We start from the raw sequence: 21,961 nt of genomic DNA, 5'->3' as shown, positions 1-21,961 counted from the left end.
CCCAAGGTAGCCTACTATGGGACTGGACCAGGTAGAAGATGCCCCCCTGGGCTACATGCATAGGCACTGGCTAACACAGCCTACCAAGGCTGATACAGCCTCTGTCTGCTGGTTAAAAAAGGTCACAGAACCATTTGATCACTTTCTTGAATTAACCCTCTCTAATCATGCACTACAAATATAGTAATACAATTCTTAAACAAACAATTATTTAGAGGGTAAGCATACCATTCATCTAAGGCTGGGTACACACTACAGTGTTTTCAGCCAACTATTGGGCCAATCAAAAGACAAAGGACCGTTCAGCCTGATATCGCATTAGTGTGAACACTGCAACAATGAACAATTATCGTTCCAAAGCACATCATATCGTTTCATTTGATTTTTAAACCGCACTAAAAATGTTGTTCAATGATGGATGAAAATTTTGTGCCGATTCTGCAGTGTGTATACACTCACGACTGGCAGGGTCCATAGATCTCCATGGAGTGTGCAGAGTCACAATCGTTTCAGCCGATGGTTATAACAGATGAAGAGCACAGATCTGAATGTAGATCATGTAAAACGTGTATAGTGTGTACAGATGAATCGGCTGCTGATCAGGACTTTTTTTTTTTTGTCATTGGTAAAATCATTAAAGATGTCGCACAAGGAGAAATTTTCTGTAATGTGTACGCAGCGTTTAAAACAAAATTGCACATCTGATCCCTTTAAAGATAGCTTTCCACATTCCATCAAATCTACCCACAAACACCTTACATACCTATCATCCATTGCATATGCCATCACGCCTTTCCATATGCCCTTCAGACCTCCCTTCATGCCCCGTAAATGCTCATCAGACTTCTCCACATGCCCATCAAACCTCCACAATGCACCTTACATGCCTATCAGACCCCCCACATGACATCAAACATCTCGACATGCCCCTTACTGTCAGTACCAGCAATCTTAGACATCGCTGGCCTGCCTCCAACACTCCACTGTTCACTGATTGCTGGCCTTCCCAATTTGAATCCTTAACAGAACCCAGCTGGGCTCAGCCTCAGGCTAGAGATGACATAACACCTCTCTCAGGTGTTACCGCTAACCTCCAGTACTGATGACACATGCAGAGAATCACTTATCAAATAGTGGCAACACATCCGCACTAGTGCAAACACCTCAGTTTCCCTTATAGTTTGCCTACAAACTCTGTGTTCTCCGTTGCACATTACCAAACCCCACACTTACACGTACTCAGTTATACCCTTAGCATTTTGACTACAGTTTCAAACACTGCAGTGTATTCCGGTGGGACATCCTCTTTGTATTGCATTCATACATCTTCCGATGTGTCCCCCGTAGATACAAGTTCTCACAATTACATGCCAATCAGCCAACCCACAATGCTATCAGATCTCACAATATGTCCCTTACATACCTATCAGACCTCCCCACATGCCATCAGACCTCACCACATGCAATCAGATCCCAAAATAACACCCCCATGAGGCATGGTTTTGTCCCATTCCAAGATCCTGGAGATTGGAAAGTACATATGGGGTTCAAAAATGACTAGTTACACAATGTGGGCACGCGATCTTTCCCTATGTGCATCGTTTATAGGTATGTGGCAATGTTCAGTAAACATAATAATAATTTTGGGATTGCAGTACACATTATGCGGAAAGTGCTTAGATCCTCTGCTCTACACCAAAGTGTTCCTGGCAAATGTTACAAAATGTTAACAGCTATGACTAAAGCTGGGTACACACGTTTGTATTATATCATGTCAGTAATCGTGCAGATCACACAATTAACGACTGTTTGATCAGATATTGCAAGAGTGTGTACTCTCCTACGATCATGTACAAAAAAAAACGAGAATCGCGATTCTCTGTGAATGACGCCATTTTGAAGGGCGGGAGGGGGCGGGACGAGGCAAATCGCGTAATTTCGGCCCGATTTTTTGAGGGGGCGGGGCCAAAATGACGCAATTGGGCCTCATCCCGCCCTTCAGTCACGCCCCCTCTCCCGGAAAATGTCTGGGAGTTGGAAAGTATGCTCAACAGTCGTTTGTGAAATTGTTACAGAAAATGCATCTGAAGTAAATTTGCATAGGAATGTACCCAGCTGAAGACATGCAGGGTCATACCATGACAAGACACAAGACCCTTAATTGGAATGAATGTCTGCTGTTGAGAAAATAATAGAAGTTTCATTGGTGGTTTTTAATTTCAAAACTTGCACTGCACCAGTACACATAAAACAAACACCACCAGAGTAAAGAACAATTACTCTAGACTAGTCTACAACATGCAATAAAATAGAATATGTCACCAGCGCAGATCGGATGCAATTTGCACATGATCAGCAAAAGAACAACGTATTTGAAGTAAACTCCAAGAAAATGGCACCTAAGATGAAGACAGGTTCGAATTATTATTTCTCCTTTAGTTCTAGCTCTGTTGAACAGGCTGAGCACTTCAGAAGCATGCGTCATCGTGCTAAGGGAATACAGGGAATACAGTAAACAATCAGCTAACTTGGGTGAATGCAATATAATGAAGCCCACTATTTACACTGCTGGATGTAACAATAGCATCACTCTCTGGGGTTACTTTCTCACAGAAGACACAGACCTTGTTTGTCCATAACTATAACAGCCGCCCTCAGTGTAGGCTCTTCCCCCACACTCTGACGTTATATATTAAAATACGTTTGTATACTGTTGCTATGGTGACGGCTGGGTCTACGTTCTATCAGCTGACAGACAGTTCTGACACCTGGCTGCGGGTACAGACAAGCATAATGACTGGTAAGTTAGGATGCTGCTCAGCCAGCAATACACCAGGGCGACTTCAAGTTCTTAATATTAATAAAGTACAAAGCTGTTACTTTAGTACCTGGAAATGTATGCACGTTTGTGTGAACATTCTGCAATGCAGGTAAGCAGACACATGACAGAAAATTTTATTGTAACATCTCATACATTTGTGTAATCATTCAAAATCAGTATTAATATTTGCTGGGGGCAGCCTTTTCAGAACATTAAACCCAGACCCCCTAAAGAAATTAATTTCAAGTGTGTTGTGATTCTGTGTCATGCAGAGGCATATTTTCATGGTGTTACCAACTTGGATATTCATATTTTTTACGCAGCCATACAGTGAATGAATCATGTACAGTATATTGATTGCCAGCAGCTGATTTCTATACAATGACTAATTCATCTTTCATATCTCCACCTTCCACTTTCTCTCCTCATTTGAACATAACCACACTGCACAAAAGTGTCAGTCTCCAATGACTGCTTTAATATTGGTGGCTGATAATGCTTCTGCCTTACATTAGCCGTAAACACTTTCCTTACCGACTATCGTTATTCTGCTACCTTTTGTATCAATTGATTCCTACACCTCTTAGATTGTAAGCCCATTTGGACAGGGCCATCTTTATCTAATGTTTCTTGTCATTGTATGTAATTATTATTTTTTATTTATAAGATGCCACAAGGGTTCCGCAGCTGTGTATATAGGGGGATATAACAATAAAAGGACAAAAATACACACGTACAAAAGTAAATAAATGCAAACAACAAATTTACACATTTAAAACCCACAAAATTACATAATTACATAAGGAAAACACTGTGAGAAAGGGCCCTGTTCACATGCGCTTACATTCTTACAGACAGAAAGAGGATGGAACTCAGTACAGGAGCAGAGGTGGGGGATGCAGAGAAGGGAGGGTTAAGGGGAACGAAAAAATTAGTTTTAAGGACATGTTTGAAGGCTTGGAGACTGATGGATATTCTAATTGGCGTGGAAGTGCATTCGAGAGGTTGGTAGGATCACAGAAGAAATCCTGAAGGCAAGAGTGGGAAGAGGTAATCAGTGAGGGGTGAGACTGCAGTCATTGGAAGAATGGAGTGAGCCGAAGGGAGTGTGTATAGAAATGAGGTTCAATATGTACTTGGGAGAGGAGAGGTTAAGGGCTTTGTAGGTGAGAGTAAGGAGTTTGAATTGAATCCTGAGGGAGACAGGGAGCCAGTGTAGCGATTGGCAGAGAGGGGTGTGGGCAGAGATGGGAGAAAGAAAGGCCAGTGAGAAGAAGGTTACAGAAATCAATGCAAGAGATAACAAGTGAGTGGATGAGAGTTTTAGATGCATCCAGGTTAAGAAAGTGCATGACCCCGGATATGTTACGGTGATGATAGCGGCAAGACTGGGAGAGGGACGGAATGTGGGAGGTGAAGGAGGGTGACAGTGCCACCCAGGCAGCTGATTTAAGGGGGGGTCTAACATAGGCAATATTCACATCTAGACCTACAAGCAGACACCCTAAACTGGCCAATAGCTTGTAAATACGCACAGAAAAGGAAATATAGAGAAACAGTTTGACATTAAACGATTGGCATGAGTCCATACTTATACTGTCACAAAAAGATGAGGTAGCAGCAGGTAGCATTACTACTATGGTGAGTGTAGTATAAAACAATGAGCTACACTTAGACCCACTCTAAACTGGGGTTATAAGAATAATGTATCTCTCCCTTGAAGAAGAAGATGATGGGGGAAATAGTTTCAACAACAATAATTGTTATATAATGGTTCCAATAATAATAAGTATTATGAATATATGAGGATGAGAAGAGTAGTAATCCTGGCTGGGTTAAGCAGATCAAGGCCAAATCTCTAGCTCAGGAGGCGCACTGTTGTAGCGCTCAGCTTCCTTTATGCTGCGAATCAGTATTCAGGTTACTCACACTTGCTGTGGACACTGGCTCTTTCTGAAGATCTGGTGGGCATTTGAAGTTAGGCTCAAAGGCCTAGATGGATCCCCAGTGACTCTCCTCACTAGGCCAGTGAGTAAAAATAGTAGCAAATGCAGACTCCTGGGTCAAATCAGAACTGCGTGTGGACACCTCGAAAGGTTTGACCTCTAAAGACTCTCCCTCCTTGATACTTACTCTTCCAGTGGTTACAAGGTTTAGAGGCAGACTCACCCTAGCTGCAGCTTCTCCTTCCCCAGCAGCTGACTACTGGCAAGTAGTGGACACCCTCCACTTGTAGTTAAATAGAAAAAAAAACACCCTACATAGACTGTACAATAAAATAGAAATGGCCAAAGACAGTTTGGTGTATATCTGTATATGACACCCTACACTTGTAGTTAAATAGAAAAAAAAACAGCCTGCAAAGACTGTACAATAAAATAGAAATGGCCAAAGGCAGTTTGGTGTCTGTCTGTGTATGACACCCTACACTTATAGTGAAATTGACAAAACAGCAGCCTATAAAGACTGTACGTTAAATAGAAATGCCCCAAGTCCCTTTTCTGTTTGGGGGTAGATTACAACCTACACTTACAGTGAAAGTTTTAAAAAAGATGTTGTCGTCATCATCTTCAGCATCATCCTCAGCCTCATCAGTGTGTACATCATCATCACAGACTATTAATTCATCTCCGCTGGAATCCGCCATTAGAGAACTGTCAGTGCTTGGATGTCTTTGATGGTAAAGGCCTTCCTCGTGGAAGATGTAGTTCATTTTGATGAACATCATCTTTTCCACATATTTCGGTAGCATCCTCCTACGTTGATCACTGACAAGGTTCCCGGCTGTGCTGAATACTCTTTCAGAGTACACAATGGAGGGTGGGCAGCTTAGGTATTGCAAAGCAAGTTTGTATATGGGTATCCAAATGGCTTGTTTTTCTTCCCAGTATGGAAAGGGACTGTCTGACATTTCCATATCAATTACCTCTTGAAAATAATCCTCCACCATCCTTTGCATGTTAATAGTAGGACTGGATGGAGTTATGGGCAAGGTCACACATTTTTTGGTAAAATCTTTCAAGCCAGCCCAGATGTCAAACTGTTGTGGTCTGCCCCCTGTGCCATGGCGTCTGTGATCCGCTTGGCGACTGGGTGACTGCTGTCATATTTGCTTCCTCTAGCAAAAGATTGTTTCACAGTTAATTGTTGTAATGTAGTAGTGCTCTTTTTCTTGTCCTTCTTATGGGAGAAAGATTCACCCCCAGCAGCAGTAACGGCAGCAGCAGTGGGACTAACGCTTAAACATTTTTCAGGGGAATCAATTATAGTGCAGGAGTCATTGAACCTTACCAAGTTGGATGCAGGGCTAACTTCCATCGCTACTGAGGATATTGATGAGGATGGTGCTGTGGGTGTAGATTACAGCCGTCGGGATGTAGATGAGAGAAGGGTCCTAGCTGATGAGGGAGTGCTTGTTATTTTTTTGCCATAACTTTCAGCTTTTCCCAAAACCTTGCCATCAACTGTCGTCAAATGGCGTAACATGGATGAGGTTCCAAGATGGTTAAGGTCCCTCCCTCGACTGACTGTGGCTTGACATACACTACAAATGGCTATACAACTGTTGTCAGGATTTGGGTAGAAATAATTCCACACATAAGAAGTGGCTTTTTTTGTTTTATGCCCAGGCATGACAATGGGCTTCTTCTTGTAACGTGCCAGAACTGCTGCCACTGGTGCAGGATTTACACAAACAACCTCATCCTCATCAACATCCTCATTAGCGCCCTCGTCGCCTACATAAATCTCCACCTCATCCTCTTCTAATTGAAAAGTGGCATCCTCAATTGGTAACAAGGAAAAACATGGAGTTGCGCAGAAATACTGAATACAAGTGTTTAATATAGTTTAAAACACAAACATATGTAGATATGCCTAGAAACAGTATAGGCTAACGAAGGGTATACATAAAATTGATAATAATAATGCGTGTATAAGAATGGAATACATGCATGGAAACTATCTAGCTAGGCATAGGTAAACACATAACAGTAACTACCATGCATTAAGGAGATACGCCTTCCTGCAAATAACATAAAAAACCTTTAAAACATATAAAAATCACATGAGTTGCACATATGTACTAAGATCTCCATAAGCTGATAGAGAATGTACGATTCCAATAATGTCGACATCAGAGAAGATTGTACATAGATATAGCTATCCGGATTGATGAAATAAGTAGACAAATTTAAATTGACTTTTAGATCGTTTATATCCACTTCTATGAGTGTGTTTACAAAGTCAAACGGTTATCCACTTTAAATAAGGAGAAAGAGTAGCTCCTTTTTGGCGTCAGTACGGCTAACACAACAAAGACCACAAGCAGGCTGATATCTCTGTAGCAGGGGCATTCAATAGTAATCACCCGTCAGGTGGATCCTCTTACCGACTGAGTGGCTAAAGTCAGGTTAAAGTGAACAAGCCTCCGTGGATACTAATATCCGATCTTGCTCCCAGCATAACCTGTCAATGGGTCAGAGAGTGATAGAGGTTTTACCTTCTCGCCGTCACTGCAGCTCACAGGATGGAGCAATGTAGAAAATATCTTCGGTGCGCACCTCCTACGAGTCCGGACAAGAAACGTGCCAGCCGCGCCTGCTGAGTCCCCCTCAGAATTCCAACTGCCATTTTTCAACTGCTACTTCACAAGCTCCTACCCCCCCCCCCCCCCCCCCACTGCATCCTGGGAGATACTGTTCTCTGCCTGCAGGGAAAGTATCCAGAGTGCACGTGTCGCCAGTTCTACATAGTGTATAAAACAAATGCCACAGTGCAAAACCTTATCACGTAATATATATAATATATATATAACACACACACACAGCGGGTGAAATAAGTATTGAGCACATCAGCATTTTTTTCTACATACACTATATTAATTCTGCTTTCTCTCACCTGTTTACAGCAGGTTGCATTGAGTTGCTCATCTATACCTCCCAACATTTAGAGTTTAGAAAGAGGGACAAATAAGCCACGCCCCTCCGTTGAGCCCAATCACCACCCACGAAATTCCTGTTTGCGCAGTTCACGCATGCGCAGTAGCGCTTTTAGGACAGACGTCCTGCCACACTTCCTCCTAGACCACCCGGGAAACAGGTTGCTATGGAGTTCACGCATGAGCAGTAGCACTTTTAGGACAGGCTCATAGCAAATGCTTGAAAGGGGTTATCCTGAAAGGAACAAACACAGAGAAAAATCCCCCGGCTATGTATTGCCATTTGGAGGCTTCTCGGGTGCCTCTTGGTAAGTTAGTTCTCAATTTAAAAAAAAAAGATATGTATGGCCCAAATATAAGAGACTTTCACTGTTTAGAGCTAGGACCACCCTATTAGCAAAAGCGCCGTGGAGTAGCGGGTGGCTTAACATACATTTGCAAATGTGTGTAACCGAGACTTTTGCATTTTTATGTACAAGTAGAAATGGCAGCTCCTTTGCTGGCTATATCAGTGTGCTGGGGGATTTTTCTCCTCTGTGTTTGTTACTTTAAGACATTAGTCAAATTTGAACAGAGAAAAGATTAAAATAAATGAAGGTGGTGATCAAGTGGTGGTAGGCAGGACTTTGACATAACGTTTTTCTTTTTCCACCATTGGCATAGTCATGTGCACCCACAATCCCAGAAAAGTGGATATCCCTATTTTCCAGTTGCAAACCCAAAAGCAGATTGTGGATATGGATCTAGGCCAAGGGGGGGCACATCCTCTTTCTGATCTGAGGGTCGGCTAGGCTGATTACTTGGGAGGGTATTAATTTGAAGTAGCCGCAGTAAATCTTGCTTGTGTCAGTGGGGGATTGGCCCTCCCATGTAGTGGGTGTGACCATGTCACATAGCAAGGGAGCCACACCTCTCACCGTAACACATTTTCACCCTTCACCTCTGTAGTAATACATCCCCCGATCACACTGTAGATAACACTCCCCCCATCACTTCTGTAGTAAGACATCCCCCTACATAAACCCTATAGTAATACATTCTCCCATAACCTCTATAGTAACACATTTCACCCCTGTAGCAAAATACCACCCCTCCCTCCATAATAATATATTCTAACGCACACCAGTAGTAAAGGGACGGTCTGGCTGACAATCAGACTGACACTCATTAATTCTGAAACGCTGTCAGCTTGACCTCATGATGAATGTTTGAGTCGCACTGTGTCTGATTTTCCCAGTTCCCATCCCCCAGCCACACAGAGGCCCGGAGCTGATACAATGGGTCAAAAACACTGCAGTAGTATCATAATTATCATCATCATCATATTTTATTTATAAGGCACCACAGAATCTGCACCGCAGTAGAGTCAACAAAATATAAACAAAACAATATACAAATATGTAAGGGGCAAAAGAAGCAATGGAATCAGTTAATATCAATACAAGAACAGACAATAGAAAAAGTCAATACATTAGAAGACCCAACTAGAACAAACCTTACAAACAGAATGAGGAGATAGAGAGGTCCAAGCTTGTGAGAGGTAACATTCAAGAGGGGTGGGGAAGCAAACATAGACAATAGGGAAAGAGGAAAGCAAGTGGAAGGGGTAGGTGGGGTTGTCTTAGGGTGGGGTGGGGTAAATAAGCATGAAAGGGTGAGTTTTGAAGGAGCCCTTGACTTTGGTCAGTTAGGGCAGGGAGTTCCAATAGAGGGAAATAGCATGGGCATGGGCAAGTCCTGTAGGCAGGAGTGTGCGGTGATGATAAGAGAAAAGGAGAGGCATAGGTTACTGGCAGAATGGACTGGGCAAGTAGAAGAGTATTTCTTGACAAGGTCGGAGATGTAGGATAGGAATTCATTAAAGAAAGCTTTATAGGTCGAGGGTAAGCAACTTGAATTGTATTCTGGAGACAATGTGGAGCCAATGGAGAGCTTTACAGAGAGGCACAGCAGAAGAGGGACGGCGGCAGAGGAAGATTAGTCTATGACCCCCAGGCAGTGCAAATGGGGGAACAGAGGAGAGGGTGACACCATCAACATTAAGGAAGACAGAAGGAGGGGATGTGATCCTGGGCGGTGGAAAGATGGTTAGCTCAGTTTTGAATATGTTGCGCTTGAGGAAGTATCTCGCCATCCAAGAGACACCGAAGGAACGATCAGAAAGGTAGGAGATAAACCAGGAAAGAACTTGCCACGAAGACCAAGGCAGTGAAGGGTGTCAAGGAGAAGAGGATAGTCAGCTGTGTCGAAAGCGGCAGAGAGTTTAAGGATTAAGAGTAGAGAGAAGTGGCCCTTCAACTTAGCCAAGAGTAGATCATTTGTCCCCTTTGTGAGAGCACTCAGTGGAGTGGAGAGGGTGGAAGCCCAATTGTAAGGACTCAAGGAGAAAGTGAATGGTGAGAAAGTGTGTTAAGCGGTTGTAGGCAAGTCATTTGAGAAGTTTGGAAAGGAATGGGGGTAGCTGGAGAGATGCAGGGTTGAGAGATGGTTCTTCATAAGTGATGAGCGTGTGTTTAAAGGCAGAAGGGAAGATGCTGGTAGAGAGGGACAGTTTGAACAGTTGGGTTCGGTGATTGCAAGCGTCAGAGGAGAGGGAGTAGCGGAGGCAGGAGGGAGCGGTGTCAAGGAAACAGGTTGGGAGGAGTGAGAGGACCTCCGAGTCAGTGACAGGAGGGAATTTGGACAGGGTGGCAGGGGGGTTGAAATGGACTGAAGTTGGGAAAGGGAGACCCATAAAGAAGAGATGTAGTATTAATGTCCCTGGTCTCCATGTAGTTGTCCAAGATGGCCTTATGGGCCGCAGATTTTGCATCACTGATCTAGGCATACATATAGGTGCATTATTGTATAAAAATGCATTGGGTGTCTTTATTTTTGAACTTTTGGAAGTTACCTCTAGTGATCTGAAGATTTGGGATATTATTCCACCTGTCTGAAATGAGTGAAAGGGAGATAATGCTAATTAAACTTTTCAGAGCTGTAGTGGCATGTACAATGGATAATTTAAAAAGAACAGTGAATTTTACCTTCATGTTTCATATATAACCACTAGTTTTAATATAATAATATTGGGGTTTTTTTCTCTTTAGAAATGCTAAAAAAATCCCTTACTTCAAAAAGTCTGAAGGCTATTATGGAAAGTACAAGCTCTAGGTTAGTATGTACTGAACTGGGATCGTTCTGTTTCTTATTTTGGTTTTCTGTTCAGCTCTATAATAACCATGTTTCACCATGTTTGACCATTTTGATTATATTTTTTTCCCAGAAACATGGAATCATTTTTATTCATCGAAACAGAGTACATAAAGAATCTTCAGAAACAAGTGTATCTCCTGCAACTGGAGATATCATTCTTATATCCTTTCTAACAGTCTGGTGCACATATATAATGTATGTTTATTATTAAACAGGGTGTTAATGTGTATTTAATTGCAAATGTCAACATTTCCATATGATAATAGATCACCTGCAGCTTTTAGGGTTTTCAGACTGTTTTGTAATATGAAAAGCTATAGATAATCGGGACAACGTCATAAAAATGTGTGTCTAAATAATCATTTTATTTTAAACACATAAAACCAGGGGATTAAGGTGCCCCCTTTGGATGCAAAAAAATTGTGTAACTGCCAGTTTATTTTATTCATTTATTTACATTTTGTGTATTTATGACCCTTTTAGCATTAATGATGATGAAGCAGATTTTATTTGTGTTTCTCTCTTCTCATTAACACTAGGTGGCGCTTGTGCTACTGACTTCACATGAACATACATTGCACCCATAGAGCCATTTCCTAATGGTAAAACACAGAGGCCACATCACACCAGCTGCACCGTGATTTTGTTTTTAGAAATTGTGGCGGTAAGGGATTTTTTATCGCTGCAATAAGTGGAAATACAAATGTTTACATGATGCTACGATGGAGGTCTTCATAATAAATGACCACACAGTCTGTGTGCTAAGGGTCAGGTTCATCACTTGATACCACTGTGTTTTTTACTATGAATACTGGTAAAATGTACATTATACAACACGTAGACTTTATTAGAAAATATTTGAACGGTAAAGGCTAATTCTTCCATTCATCATTCACATTACCTTTAGTTACAGTTTAAAATGTGTATAACTCTGGATGTAATATTGTTAGTGGGTTTGTAATTACATTGGTGTACTAAAGTGGTGAGGAATCAGCCTGACATTACAGGACCTATTTCACCATCGATCCCCTCTATTCAGGCATGGGGGCGGGGAGGGGTAAGGTGTTCTAAAAAAAAATAATTCTTGGGTGAAATTGTTGCTTTTTAAATAGCTATAGCTATAGCAGACCGATAGAGGAAATTATATCAATAATTATACAAAATAATGCTGTAAGAGTTAAGCTGTACTAGCGATTTGGTGACAGTAAAAAAATTGTTGTAGAAAAGTTGCGTACTGTGTAACGAATAGAGAAGTATGTAGCTAGCTACACCATTGATTCACTAGTTGCACTTGAGTTATGACAAATTGCGCCACTTAGGGGTCATTTATGAAAGTGACAATTGTGCATCCTCTTGTGCAAATGTCATAGATTTTACACGTGAAAAGCCGACATTGAAGAGCTGGGCAGTTCCTTGCTGAGTGTGGGCTAGTCACATGGATGTGATTTGTTTTATTTTGTGTGGGACAAGATTATTATTATTACATGAGTAGTAAGAGGTAGAGGAGGAGCACTTAGTGGGGATGTTGCAGTTTAGTGAGGGAGCACATTTTTATGCCCACAAAAAGGCTGGATTTTTACATGTTCCTGAAGCTGAGCCTCTGCCTATACCTTCCTGGTGCATTTTATACAGGAAAGTCACTCACTGTAAATAAATCATTCATTACAAGTTAAACATGTAGTAAAGGCAACAGTGACCCATGTAATAAACACAACAGTGATGTAATAAAGACTACAGTGACCCATGTACTAAACACAGCAGTGACACATGAACTAAACACAACAGTGACACATGTACTAAACACAGTAGTGACCCATGTACTAAACACAGTAGTGACCCATGTACTAAACACAGTAGTGACCCATGTACTGCACGCAGCAGTGACCCATGTACTGCACGCAGCAGTGACCCATGTACTACACGCAACAGTGACCCATGTACTGCACGCAACAGTGATCCATGTACTAAACGCAGCAGTGACCCATGTACTAAACGCAGCAGTGACCCATGTACTGCACGCAGCAGTGACCCATGTACTGCACGCAGCAGTGACCCATGTACTAAACGCAGCAGTGACCCATGTACTACACGCAACAGTGACCCATGTACTACACGCAACAGTGACCCATGTACTACACGCAACAGTGACCCATGTACTACACGCAACAGTGACCCATGTACTACACGCAACAGTGACCCATGTACTACACCCAACAGTGACCCATGTTCTAAACGCAACAGTGACCCATGTACTACACCCAACAGTGACCCATGTTCTAAACGCAACAGTGACCCATGTACTACACGCAACAGTGACCCATGTACTACACGCAACAGTGACCCATGTACTACACCCAACAGTGACCCATGTATAAAAACACAACAGTGACCCATGTATAAAAACACAACAGTGACCCATGTATAAAAACACAACAGTGACTCATGTATAAAAACAATCCCAATGTTCCCTCATTCTCATGATTTCTTTAAATATAAATGAGGCTAAACCAACCAATATTTTAGGAGAAAATTATACCAATTGAAATGAATAAAGGGGTGGCCCTAAAGTGATAGTTCGGTGGACTTTGTAGTGACTTTTTAAAAACCACATGCCTGCCACATACCTGCCACAAGTCACACAGCACCCTTTTATGTGGTCAATTCCAAAAGCAAATAATAAAGGGGTGCATGCTCCTTGTTCTGCACAAGGGGAACAATTACGTACATTTTGCTATTTGTAAACAACCGTTATTGACTCTATTGGGAAAAGCAAATTGTCATAAATATATGTAGGATGTGGGCCAAAGTTTTTTAGAAATGATAAATCATACGTGAGAAAACACGGGTGTAACTTGTTGCATGAAAAAAAATTAGCGTAGCCCTAGTTTCACACACATGGGAAAAGATTATTATGCACTTATGGATTTGTGCATTTGTGAGTAAGAAAGAGCGCTAACATATTGCATATAACTCATCTGTCTTTATATTAAAGGCTTTATAATATTGAATGTTTTTATTCTAACATGGGTATTCACACTGGAGAAATGTGTTTGGATTGAAATACAAAAAATAAAAACATATTACTTAACAAGATTGCACAAGGAAACAGGCAACAAAAGCTACCAGCAACCAGCCACGACTGACTGCAGAAGCTGAACAGATGATTACAGAAATAAAAGTAGGTATTCTCTTTGTTTGCCTTTTTTTTTTATTGAAAACTTGTTTAAGTTTACTTGTGGAACATGATTGCACACACAAAATACCTTACCTGAAGACTTCGTTTTCATATTAAACAAATAAATTGCAACATCAACAACTGGAAACAATAGAAAACTAATGAAGTATATCAAATTTAGTGTTAAATCATCTGTGTTTTGTTTAAACAATTAGGACATGGAGAAGTGGCATATAGGCAGACATGAGGCTCACTTCTGTCCATCACATATATGGGTGTCCAGAGTGTGAATATAAAACATTGACACAAATATATAAAGAAAGTATATCTGTTAGTTACGTTAATTTAAACGAGTAATAAGAATTAGAGAAATGTAAGGATGTAAGCTCTCAGGAGCAGGGCCCTCTTTCCTTGTGTTCTACTATTCCATCACCCTCTGTACCTCTAGGCATGCTTCCCTAACCTTGTCCTGTTGAGCCCAGGCCTACTGCACGTTGGACATCACTCTTACTCACTGTCCAGTTATAACTTGATCTGCATTGCCAAGTTATCTGTATGTAATTTGGTTGTCCAGTATGACTGATCTTTGTATTCTTCTGTTTTTCATGTAACATGTAATGTGTTATGATCATTGCGTTCTGTGTGCTGTATACTACTATAAGGGGTATATTTACTAAACTGCGGGTTTGAAAAAAATGGAGATGTTGCCTATAGCAACCTAGTTATCATTTACTTAGTAAATTCTACAAAATGACAGCTAGAATCTGATTGGTTGCTATAGGCAACACTTTCAGAAAGAAAAGAGAAAAGGCTGCCTCTGTCACGGACCTTAAATTTGGAGTAGACCTCCAAGCCCCACTCTAGATAGACGTACCCCCAGAGAGGTGCGGAGTCTAACGGTAGAGAGGATTTTACCCAGGATCTCCGCAAGGGACTATGGACTTAGCTGCTCTCTAGCCGCAGGTTGCAGTCCTCTAAGGGGGATTAGAGCAGGGTGAGATGGAACCATGGAGTGAAGCAGGACTGCTGGATGACAAATGCAGAGGTTCAGGTGAAAGCAAATAGCTGAAAACAGGACTGATTATGAGGTATGAGGTTCCAGCAACAATAACGCAGGTCTTGATCGTGGAACAGGTAACACAGGATACTAACTGAGAGGTGGTGAACTGCAGAGAGCGGATACACTGATGCTATTAAATTGACCCTAATGTGTGGGTGTGTGTGTGTGTGTTGGGGAATTTAGACTGTGAGTTCTAATGGGGCAGGACTGATGACTTCTACACCAGGATAGCGTAGAGATAGTGTAGAGGTGCGGCTTCACAGTGTTAGCAGTAAATGAGAAAATCTGATTACCCTATTTGTACACAATATATTGATGTAATGAAGTCTTGTATACACAAGGGAAAATAATGTCTGCTCAATGTTTTTAAATAATGCAAAAGTGACATAACATGTAATGAGAAAATGAATGCTAGGGATGATAATGATAATCAGTTCATGTGATAAGTGATAAATGATGTGTCAAGATGACACCAACGTACAGGGATCTAGCTGTCCTCTCTGTATTTCTGCTGTCCAGTGACATTGTAGGTGAACCACTGGTCCCAGCAGCCCAAATGAGTGGTGAAAATGGATCCTTAGAGTTTGTTTAGTGGTGCTCGCCAGAATAAAGCAAAATGTAAATTATAAGTATCAATGCATAATGTGTTTCAACAATTTAAATAAACTCAGTAATAGCTTAAGGATTCAGGATTTGCATGAATAAAATAGCATTACGGACGCCTGGGCTGTGGAGATTGAGTGGGGGTGAAGTTGAGGAACACGGACTACGTCTCCAGATGCTCTCTGTGGCTTCCACTGTGATCTTACTGATGCAGCTGCAGATAACTGAGTGAGTGGCAAAAGGCTTCTGACAATAAAACGTGATTGTTATGTATCCATAGTCAGTAGTTTGGCTTCCTTGGGGGATTAGTATGCACTAGTGATACATATAGAGGCAGTCTGGTGATGTTACTAAATTGATCAATTGGGAAGAGGTTCATATTTGATCAGTATGCATTAGCAAGCGTAATGGGTCTGTGTCAGGGTGATTCTAAGCAACAGCCAAGTGTTTTAAAAGCAATAAAACGTAATCAAACGAATTGTATATTGCTACACATTTAATACAATAGTAAGAACAAACATTTTATCGGTGTAGGTCCAGACCTGGATCTACTAATGGATGCTTAGTTTGTGGTATAAAATAACATCAACCGCCTAATGGGTGATGCCCCCCAATCCTGTTTGAGTTATAATCATTTACACCAGGATTAACACAAGTAATCGGAATTAAGCAGAAATAAATAGACTTGTTTGTGGTGAGAAAAGGGTCACAGCTTTTATTAAATTTGCATTAGAATTTTGAAATCGTTTTAAAGAACAGCCCCAGCCATAACCATAACCATAAACATTGAGAGCGCCCTTCGGCCTCTAGCGCGTTGGTCTTGAAGATCCCACCTGTCCCTTCCCTGGCTTCAACAGGACCCCTCACAAGGGTGGTCATAGGCAAACCGATGGGGGGGGGGGGGGTTGCTAGTGCCTGTAAACCCCCCTCCAAGCCTGGGGCACTGTATAATTGAGGTGGCTGGACCCTGCCCCCGCTTCACATGGCTCTGCTTGAAAAGGGAGAGATGCATGCACCTAATAGTAGTGCATGCAGCATTGCCCAGGTGTATTATGGGGATAGGAAGAGTTGGAGAGCAGCCAAGCACTGTCTAATATTATAGCCACGCCCCCATGCATGCTGATCATACCCACTGGCGGCTTGGTGTGGAAACCCCCTCTACAAATCCTGCGCTTGCCCCGGTGGTATTGTTTACTTCAGTCTTAATGTGAGGGGTGGTGTCCCCTTAACCACCTGTTGTGCTGCTGGCTGCAGTACTTTTTCCCCTAAACTGTGACACTTCTACAACAAAACAGGTTAGCAAGTCCTAATATTTCTAGCCCTGGCCTGCTGTTTGTTCCTGGAGTATTCCATTCTGATTGTGACCCTCGCTGGCCTGTCCCTCTCCTTTTTCCCGTCCTCTTCTCCTGTGCAACCTTCTTAATAAACATGTTTACCATCTTTTGTAGGGGGAATAAACGAGGTGGGATTAGACCTATTCTTTTATCTCTATGGCTGTCCAAGTCCTCCCCCTCCCTTAGCTCCTACTTGACTCAAGAGAAGAGGGCCCTCCCCGAGCTTTTATATACCATTAATGTCCATCTGTCCTTGTATAAAGCTGAGTACAAGTGATAATATGAATAATGTTATTTAAATTACGAATGTAATATATGCAACTTGTGTAGACTAGTATAAAAACATGAAAATGAGAATAAGAATAGTAAAATAAATATTTATAGGGTTTTTTGAGGTAATAGGTGATTAAACAAAGAAACACAACTAAAAAAGGTGTTAGGGAGAAACCATGTTTGATCTACGACCAATGGAACATTATTTAGTATAATTGTGTATGGTGAGGATAGGTCTGAAGGTGGGGATGTGCAGCCAATGGCAGTTGATGTCTAAAATTTTAACCTAAAAAAGACGTGTGTTCGAAGCTGATATTTAGTCACCCTGGTACTAATGTTTTTAGTATATACATTCTTCTTTTAATGTTTTTAATGTTGTCACCACCTCGCTAGTTATTTTTGATTACCTGAATACCTAAAGAGTGGAGACAAGGGATTGCAGTTGGGTTGCATTTTTATTCCGAAACTGATGTGTTTCTGATATGTTCAGAGTTTATAGTTTGCGAATAGTTCTACCAATATTCTGTAGTCCGCAAGGGCAGTCAAGCAATTACCTAAAGCATTTTGTGTCGCAATTGATTCTATTTTTTTTATCTCAAATGATTCTTTGATGGTGTTTGTTGTGAATTTTGCTGTTTTGTGTTTGTGTGGTTGGTAGTTTTACAGCTTATGCAATGGTTGCAGAGATAGAATCCACTGTGTTTCTCTTTAACTCCTTAATGGACTAGGGCATACAGCTACGTCCTGATGTAATACACTGACAGCCAGTGATTCCTGTGTATCTTGTTATGGTTCCCAGCTGTCAGCTCACTCATACACGGCAGCATTCAGTATATGCAGCATAATGATCGCTTCCCTTCCTCCCCTTCCCCTCTGCAAGGTGAAGTCATCATTGTGGTTTTCATAAAAGAAGGAGACCCCCAGGGTCTAGCAAGACCCAGATAGGCTCTCTGGACCCTACCCTAAGGTTAGAGCATGTGATCAGAAGACAATAAATGACTTCCTAAAGTAAATACTTAATATTAAACCACCCATCCTCTAGTAACCGAACAGCAGGAGTACATTTCCAAGACCCCCGAGGTTAGGGACATACTGACGGACCTCCAGTTGCTCTGTAAAAGGCCGCAGGAAATTTTGGAACTTAAGTGCTCTGACATATTGCTGAAAGCGCAGTTGGCTGAGGCATCCATCCAGTTACCCTCACAGGAGGCTACCATAGCCCATTGCTGACAGCATATCGTGAATTGTGATTTCTGATATCCCTCTTTCAGCACCACTAATGTACTCAGCTGTTAGTTGACTGACTGTATCCTGTATATTCTTCTGCCCACGACTTGTAAACCTGTATCTTCCATCAATGGAATATTTCTGAACACATAGTCCTGCTGTTATTCTGTTAGCCCTCTTTTTAATACAATTGAAACACTGATGTGTATGTGAAAAGCCTGGCAGTACTGCTGCCATAGGCCCTGGGTCTGCATATAATAAATAAGACACAGGTAATTGTGGTATAAATTTAACAACTTGCTACATTTCTACTACATTAAGTAGCCTAAAAAGTAATTGGAGACTACATTAAGAAGAGGAGCTTTTCAAACCTTAAGGCAGGTGTCCAGTATACAATACAGGTACAATTTGGTCTTCAATATTCATTGTAGAGTCCTATCTGATTAATAATATAGACTATAGAGCTAATTCTAATGGAAAATATATAATAATCTACCAAACAATAGTAAGATGCCCATTAATAGTCCTGTCACAGTTGTAGTGTGCCCATTTGTACACAGATTTTTTGCCTTTCTCAGTATACAGTTTCCCTTCTGTGCCCAGCAAGGCGCAGTTCCCCTTCTGTGCCCAGTAGTGCACAGCATCACTGCCTTGGCCAGTAGTGCACAACTTCCCTGCCTTGGCCAGTAGTGCACAACTTCCCTGCCTTGGCCAGTAGTGCACTACAACCCCTTGTGTGCCCAGTAGGGCACAGCTCCCCTGCTATTTGTAGCTAGTTCCACTGGTGCACACACTAGTACCCAGCTCCTTTGGATGGCTCACACTCCCTCTAGCTAGCAGGCCATGGCCTGACCATGGCAGCCATGGGCTGATCACTATCGATCTGGGGACCCATGGGAACACCGGATCTCAGGTAAGTAATAATAATCTGCATTTACGCTTAAGTTATGCAGTTGCACCCAAAAGAGAATTTTTAATGTGAGTAATTAAAGCAAATAAATGAACATAAATCATTCTGATGGCGCTCCCTGAACTGTGCTGCTTTTGCTTGTACGGTAAACACAGCCCTACATAGAAACACTTCATTAAGGAATAACATTATAAACGGTGTATCACTTTCTGAAAACCTTCTTCAAGAAATTGTATTTATTGTTTCAGCAATTTCTCATATATGTATGACATATCTTATAGCCCTGAGCAAGACACCATGAAGTTATAGTTAATGACAAATAAACTGTAAGTAACACATTTGAGTATAGAGAAGAAGCTTCTACACCAAAGCCATGAATGGAGAGTAGGACGGCAACACAATAAATAAATGTTGTCAGTGTGAGAAAGAACATGTTACTTTCATCTTTATCTTCTCCCGGAGGTCACAGGGTCTTGTCTATGGTATAAATCATTCCCACTTCTCTTTTCAGTGGGCTATATACTTTCTAAGCCTCAGTTTCTGGATTTTTCTCTCCATCCTGAAACTTGTCCCGCACTACTAACCATTTTCTTGTAATGTCTGGCTAATGGAGGGTTTAATTCCTCTGTGTATACAGCACTCATGTGATGGAATCCTCTTGAGCTGCATAGATGGAGCAAATGGCTCTCTCCTGCCATAGAGCTATGAGCAGATAAAACATTCTGCACTTACTGGACTGGACTGTTATTCTTCTGCCATATAAGGGGTATGTGGTCTCTCTCAATTATCTATGACGGCATTTAACCTTTTGTGTGCCAGAGGTCTGGTTGTTTTGTTCTGTTTTGCTATGTTTAACTTGGCATTAAAATGCAAATATTCACTAAACTATTGCAGATTGTATTATCATGGGGTCAGCATCAGTTGTGGAACTACTATTGGTGTGGGAGGTGCAATGCACCGGAACCGATCGAGATAATGGGGCCCGGTGCATGGCAGACACAGAAGGTCAGGGGCCCCAATTCCCTGCTTGCCACCTCCCAGTTCGCTAGTTCCACCTCTGAGCAGCATAGTGGTTAGCATTGCTGTCACTGAATGCTGGGGCTACGGGTTCAAGTCCAACCAGGGGTCTGGGTCTCCTTATGTTTCCTACCCCCCACCCGAAAACTAATTGGTAGCTTAATTGGCTGCTAAGAAAGAAATGGAGAAGGTGTGTTTGTATGGCAGAGAACGCAGAGTGATGTGAATGATGCAATAAGCTCTGTGCAGTATGGTGACACTCTATAAATAAACAATAATCATAGTTATAATAATAATCATAATACTGATCATATCCAGAGATCAGGTCATGTAGGGTAGGTGTAGTGCCCTATGGCTGTATGATTGGAGAGAAAGGTGTTCCAAATACTTGGCTTTGGAACAAAGGAAAAAATGCCATCAACCAGTGCCGTAACTAGACATTTTAGTGCCCTGGGCGAGACAGGGCACAGGCGCCCCCCATCTATGTGGGAGTGGCATTTGACAAGTGGGTGTGGTCAGCCTAATGTGTGGGTGTGGCTAGCACTTTACTGAAAGAATTCTGTTACACATATTTGCAAATATATATATATATATATATATATATATATATATATATATATATTTATATATATACATATACATACACACAGTTGTGGGGTTGAAATAAGTTAGCAACCGGCTCTCTGCCCTAATGACCATTTAAAGTATGCAAAAAATATATAGCGAAAGGTATTCTAATATCTCATGCACTTAATACTCAAATAAGAATGTGTCTGTCTGTTAGGGAATTTGGACTGCAAGCCCCAATGGGGCAGGGAGCATTACTATAGGATAACAAACAAAGCTTGTTAGAGCTTATTTTTAGAGCTTATTTTCAAGGGCCCCTATAAAGAATATAATTAAGATTAAATTATTTTTTTTTTATTAAAAACAGGAGAGAGAGAGACTGAGACTGAGAGAGAGACTGAGACTGAGAGACTAAGACTGAGACTGAGAGAGAGAGAGACTGAAAGAGAGAGACTGAGACTGAGAGAGAGAGACTGAGAGACTGAGACTGAGAGACTAAGACTGAGACTGAGAGAGAGAGACTGAAAGAGAGAGACTGAGACTGAGAGAGAGAGACTGAGAAAGAGAGACTGAGAAAGAGAGACTGAGAGAGAGAGAGACTGAGAGAGAGAGACTGAGAGAGAGAGACTGAGACTGAGAGACTGAGACTGAGAGACTGAGACTGAGAGACTGAGACTGAGAGAGAGAGACTGAGACAGAGAGAGAGAGACTGAGAGAGAGAGACTGAGACTGAGACTGACTATGAATTCATTTTCAGCTTGCACGGAGGTGGGGAAAAAGGAAAAATAAGCCTAAAGTGAACTTCGTGGACTGAGATACTATTATGATAACAACATTATT

General features: G+C 41.6%; 1 protein-coding gene across 1 annotated transcript in view; it reads left to right on the top strand.

Annotated features, from left to right (window-relative positions):
* Nucleotides 1-2,718: 2,718 nt before the first annotated feature.
* Nucleotides 2,719-21,961, top strand: part of LOC142159103 (uncharacterized) — a 45,291-nt gene continuing 26,048 nt past the window's right edge. The window contains exons 1-4 of the mRNA XM_075213700.1: nucleotides 2,719-2,800; nucleotides 10,850-10,913; nucleotides 11,026-11,116; nucleotides 14,056-14,133. Of these exons, the coding sequence (XP_075069801.1) occupies nucleotides 2,719-2,800; nucleotides 10,850-10,913; nucleotides 11,026-11,116; nucleotides 14,056-14,133 (315 nt within the window). The remainder of the gene's footprint in view (nucleotides 2,801-10,849; nucleotides 10,914-11,025; nucleotides 11,117-14,055; nucleotides 14,134-21,961) is intronic.

The sequence above is a fragment of the Mixophyes fleayi genome, chromosome 5, assembly GCF_038048845.1.
Source record: "Mixophyes fleayi isolate aMixFle1 chromosome 5, aMixFle1.hap1, whole genome shotgun sequence".
NCBI classification, from domain to species: Eukaryota; Metazoa; Chordata; class Amphibia; order Anura; family Limnodynastidae; genus Mixophyes; species Mixophyes fleayi.
Note: the sequence above shows the minus strand (reverse complement) of the source record. Positions and strands in the feature narration are given on the sequence as shown.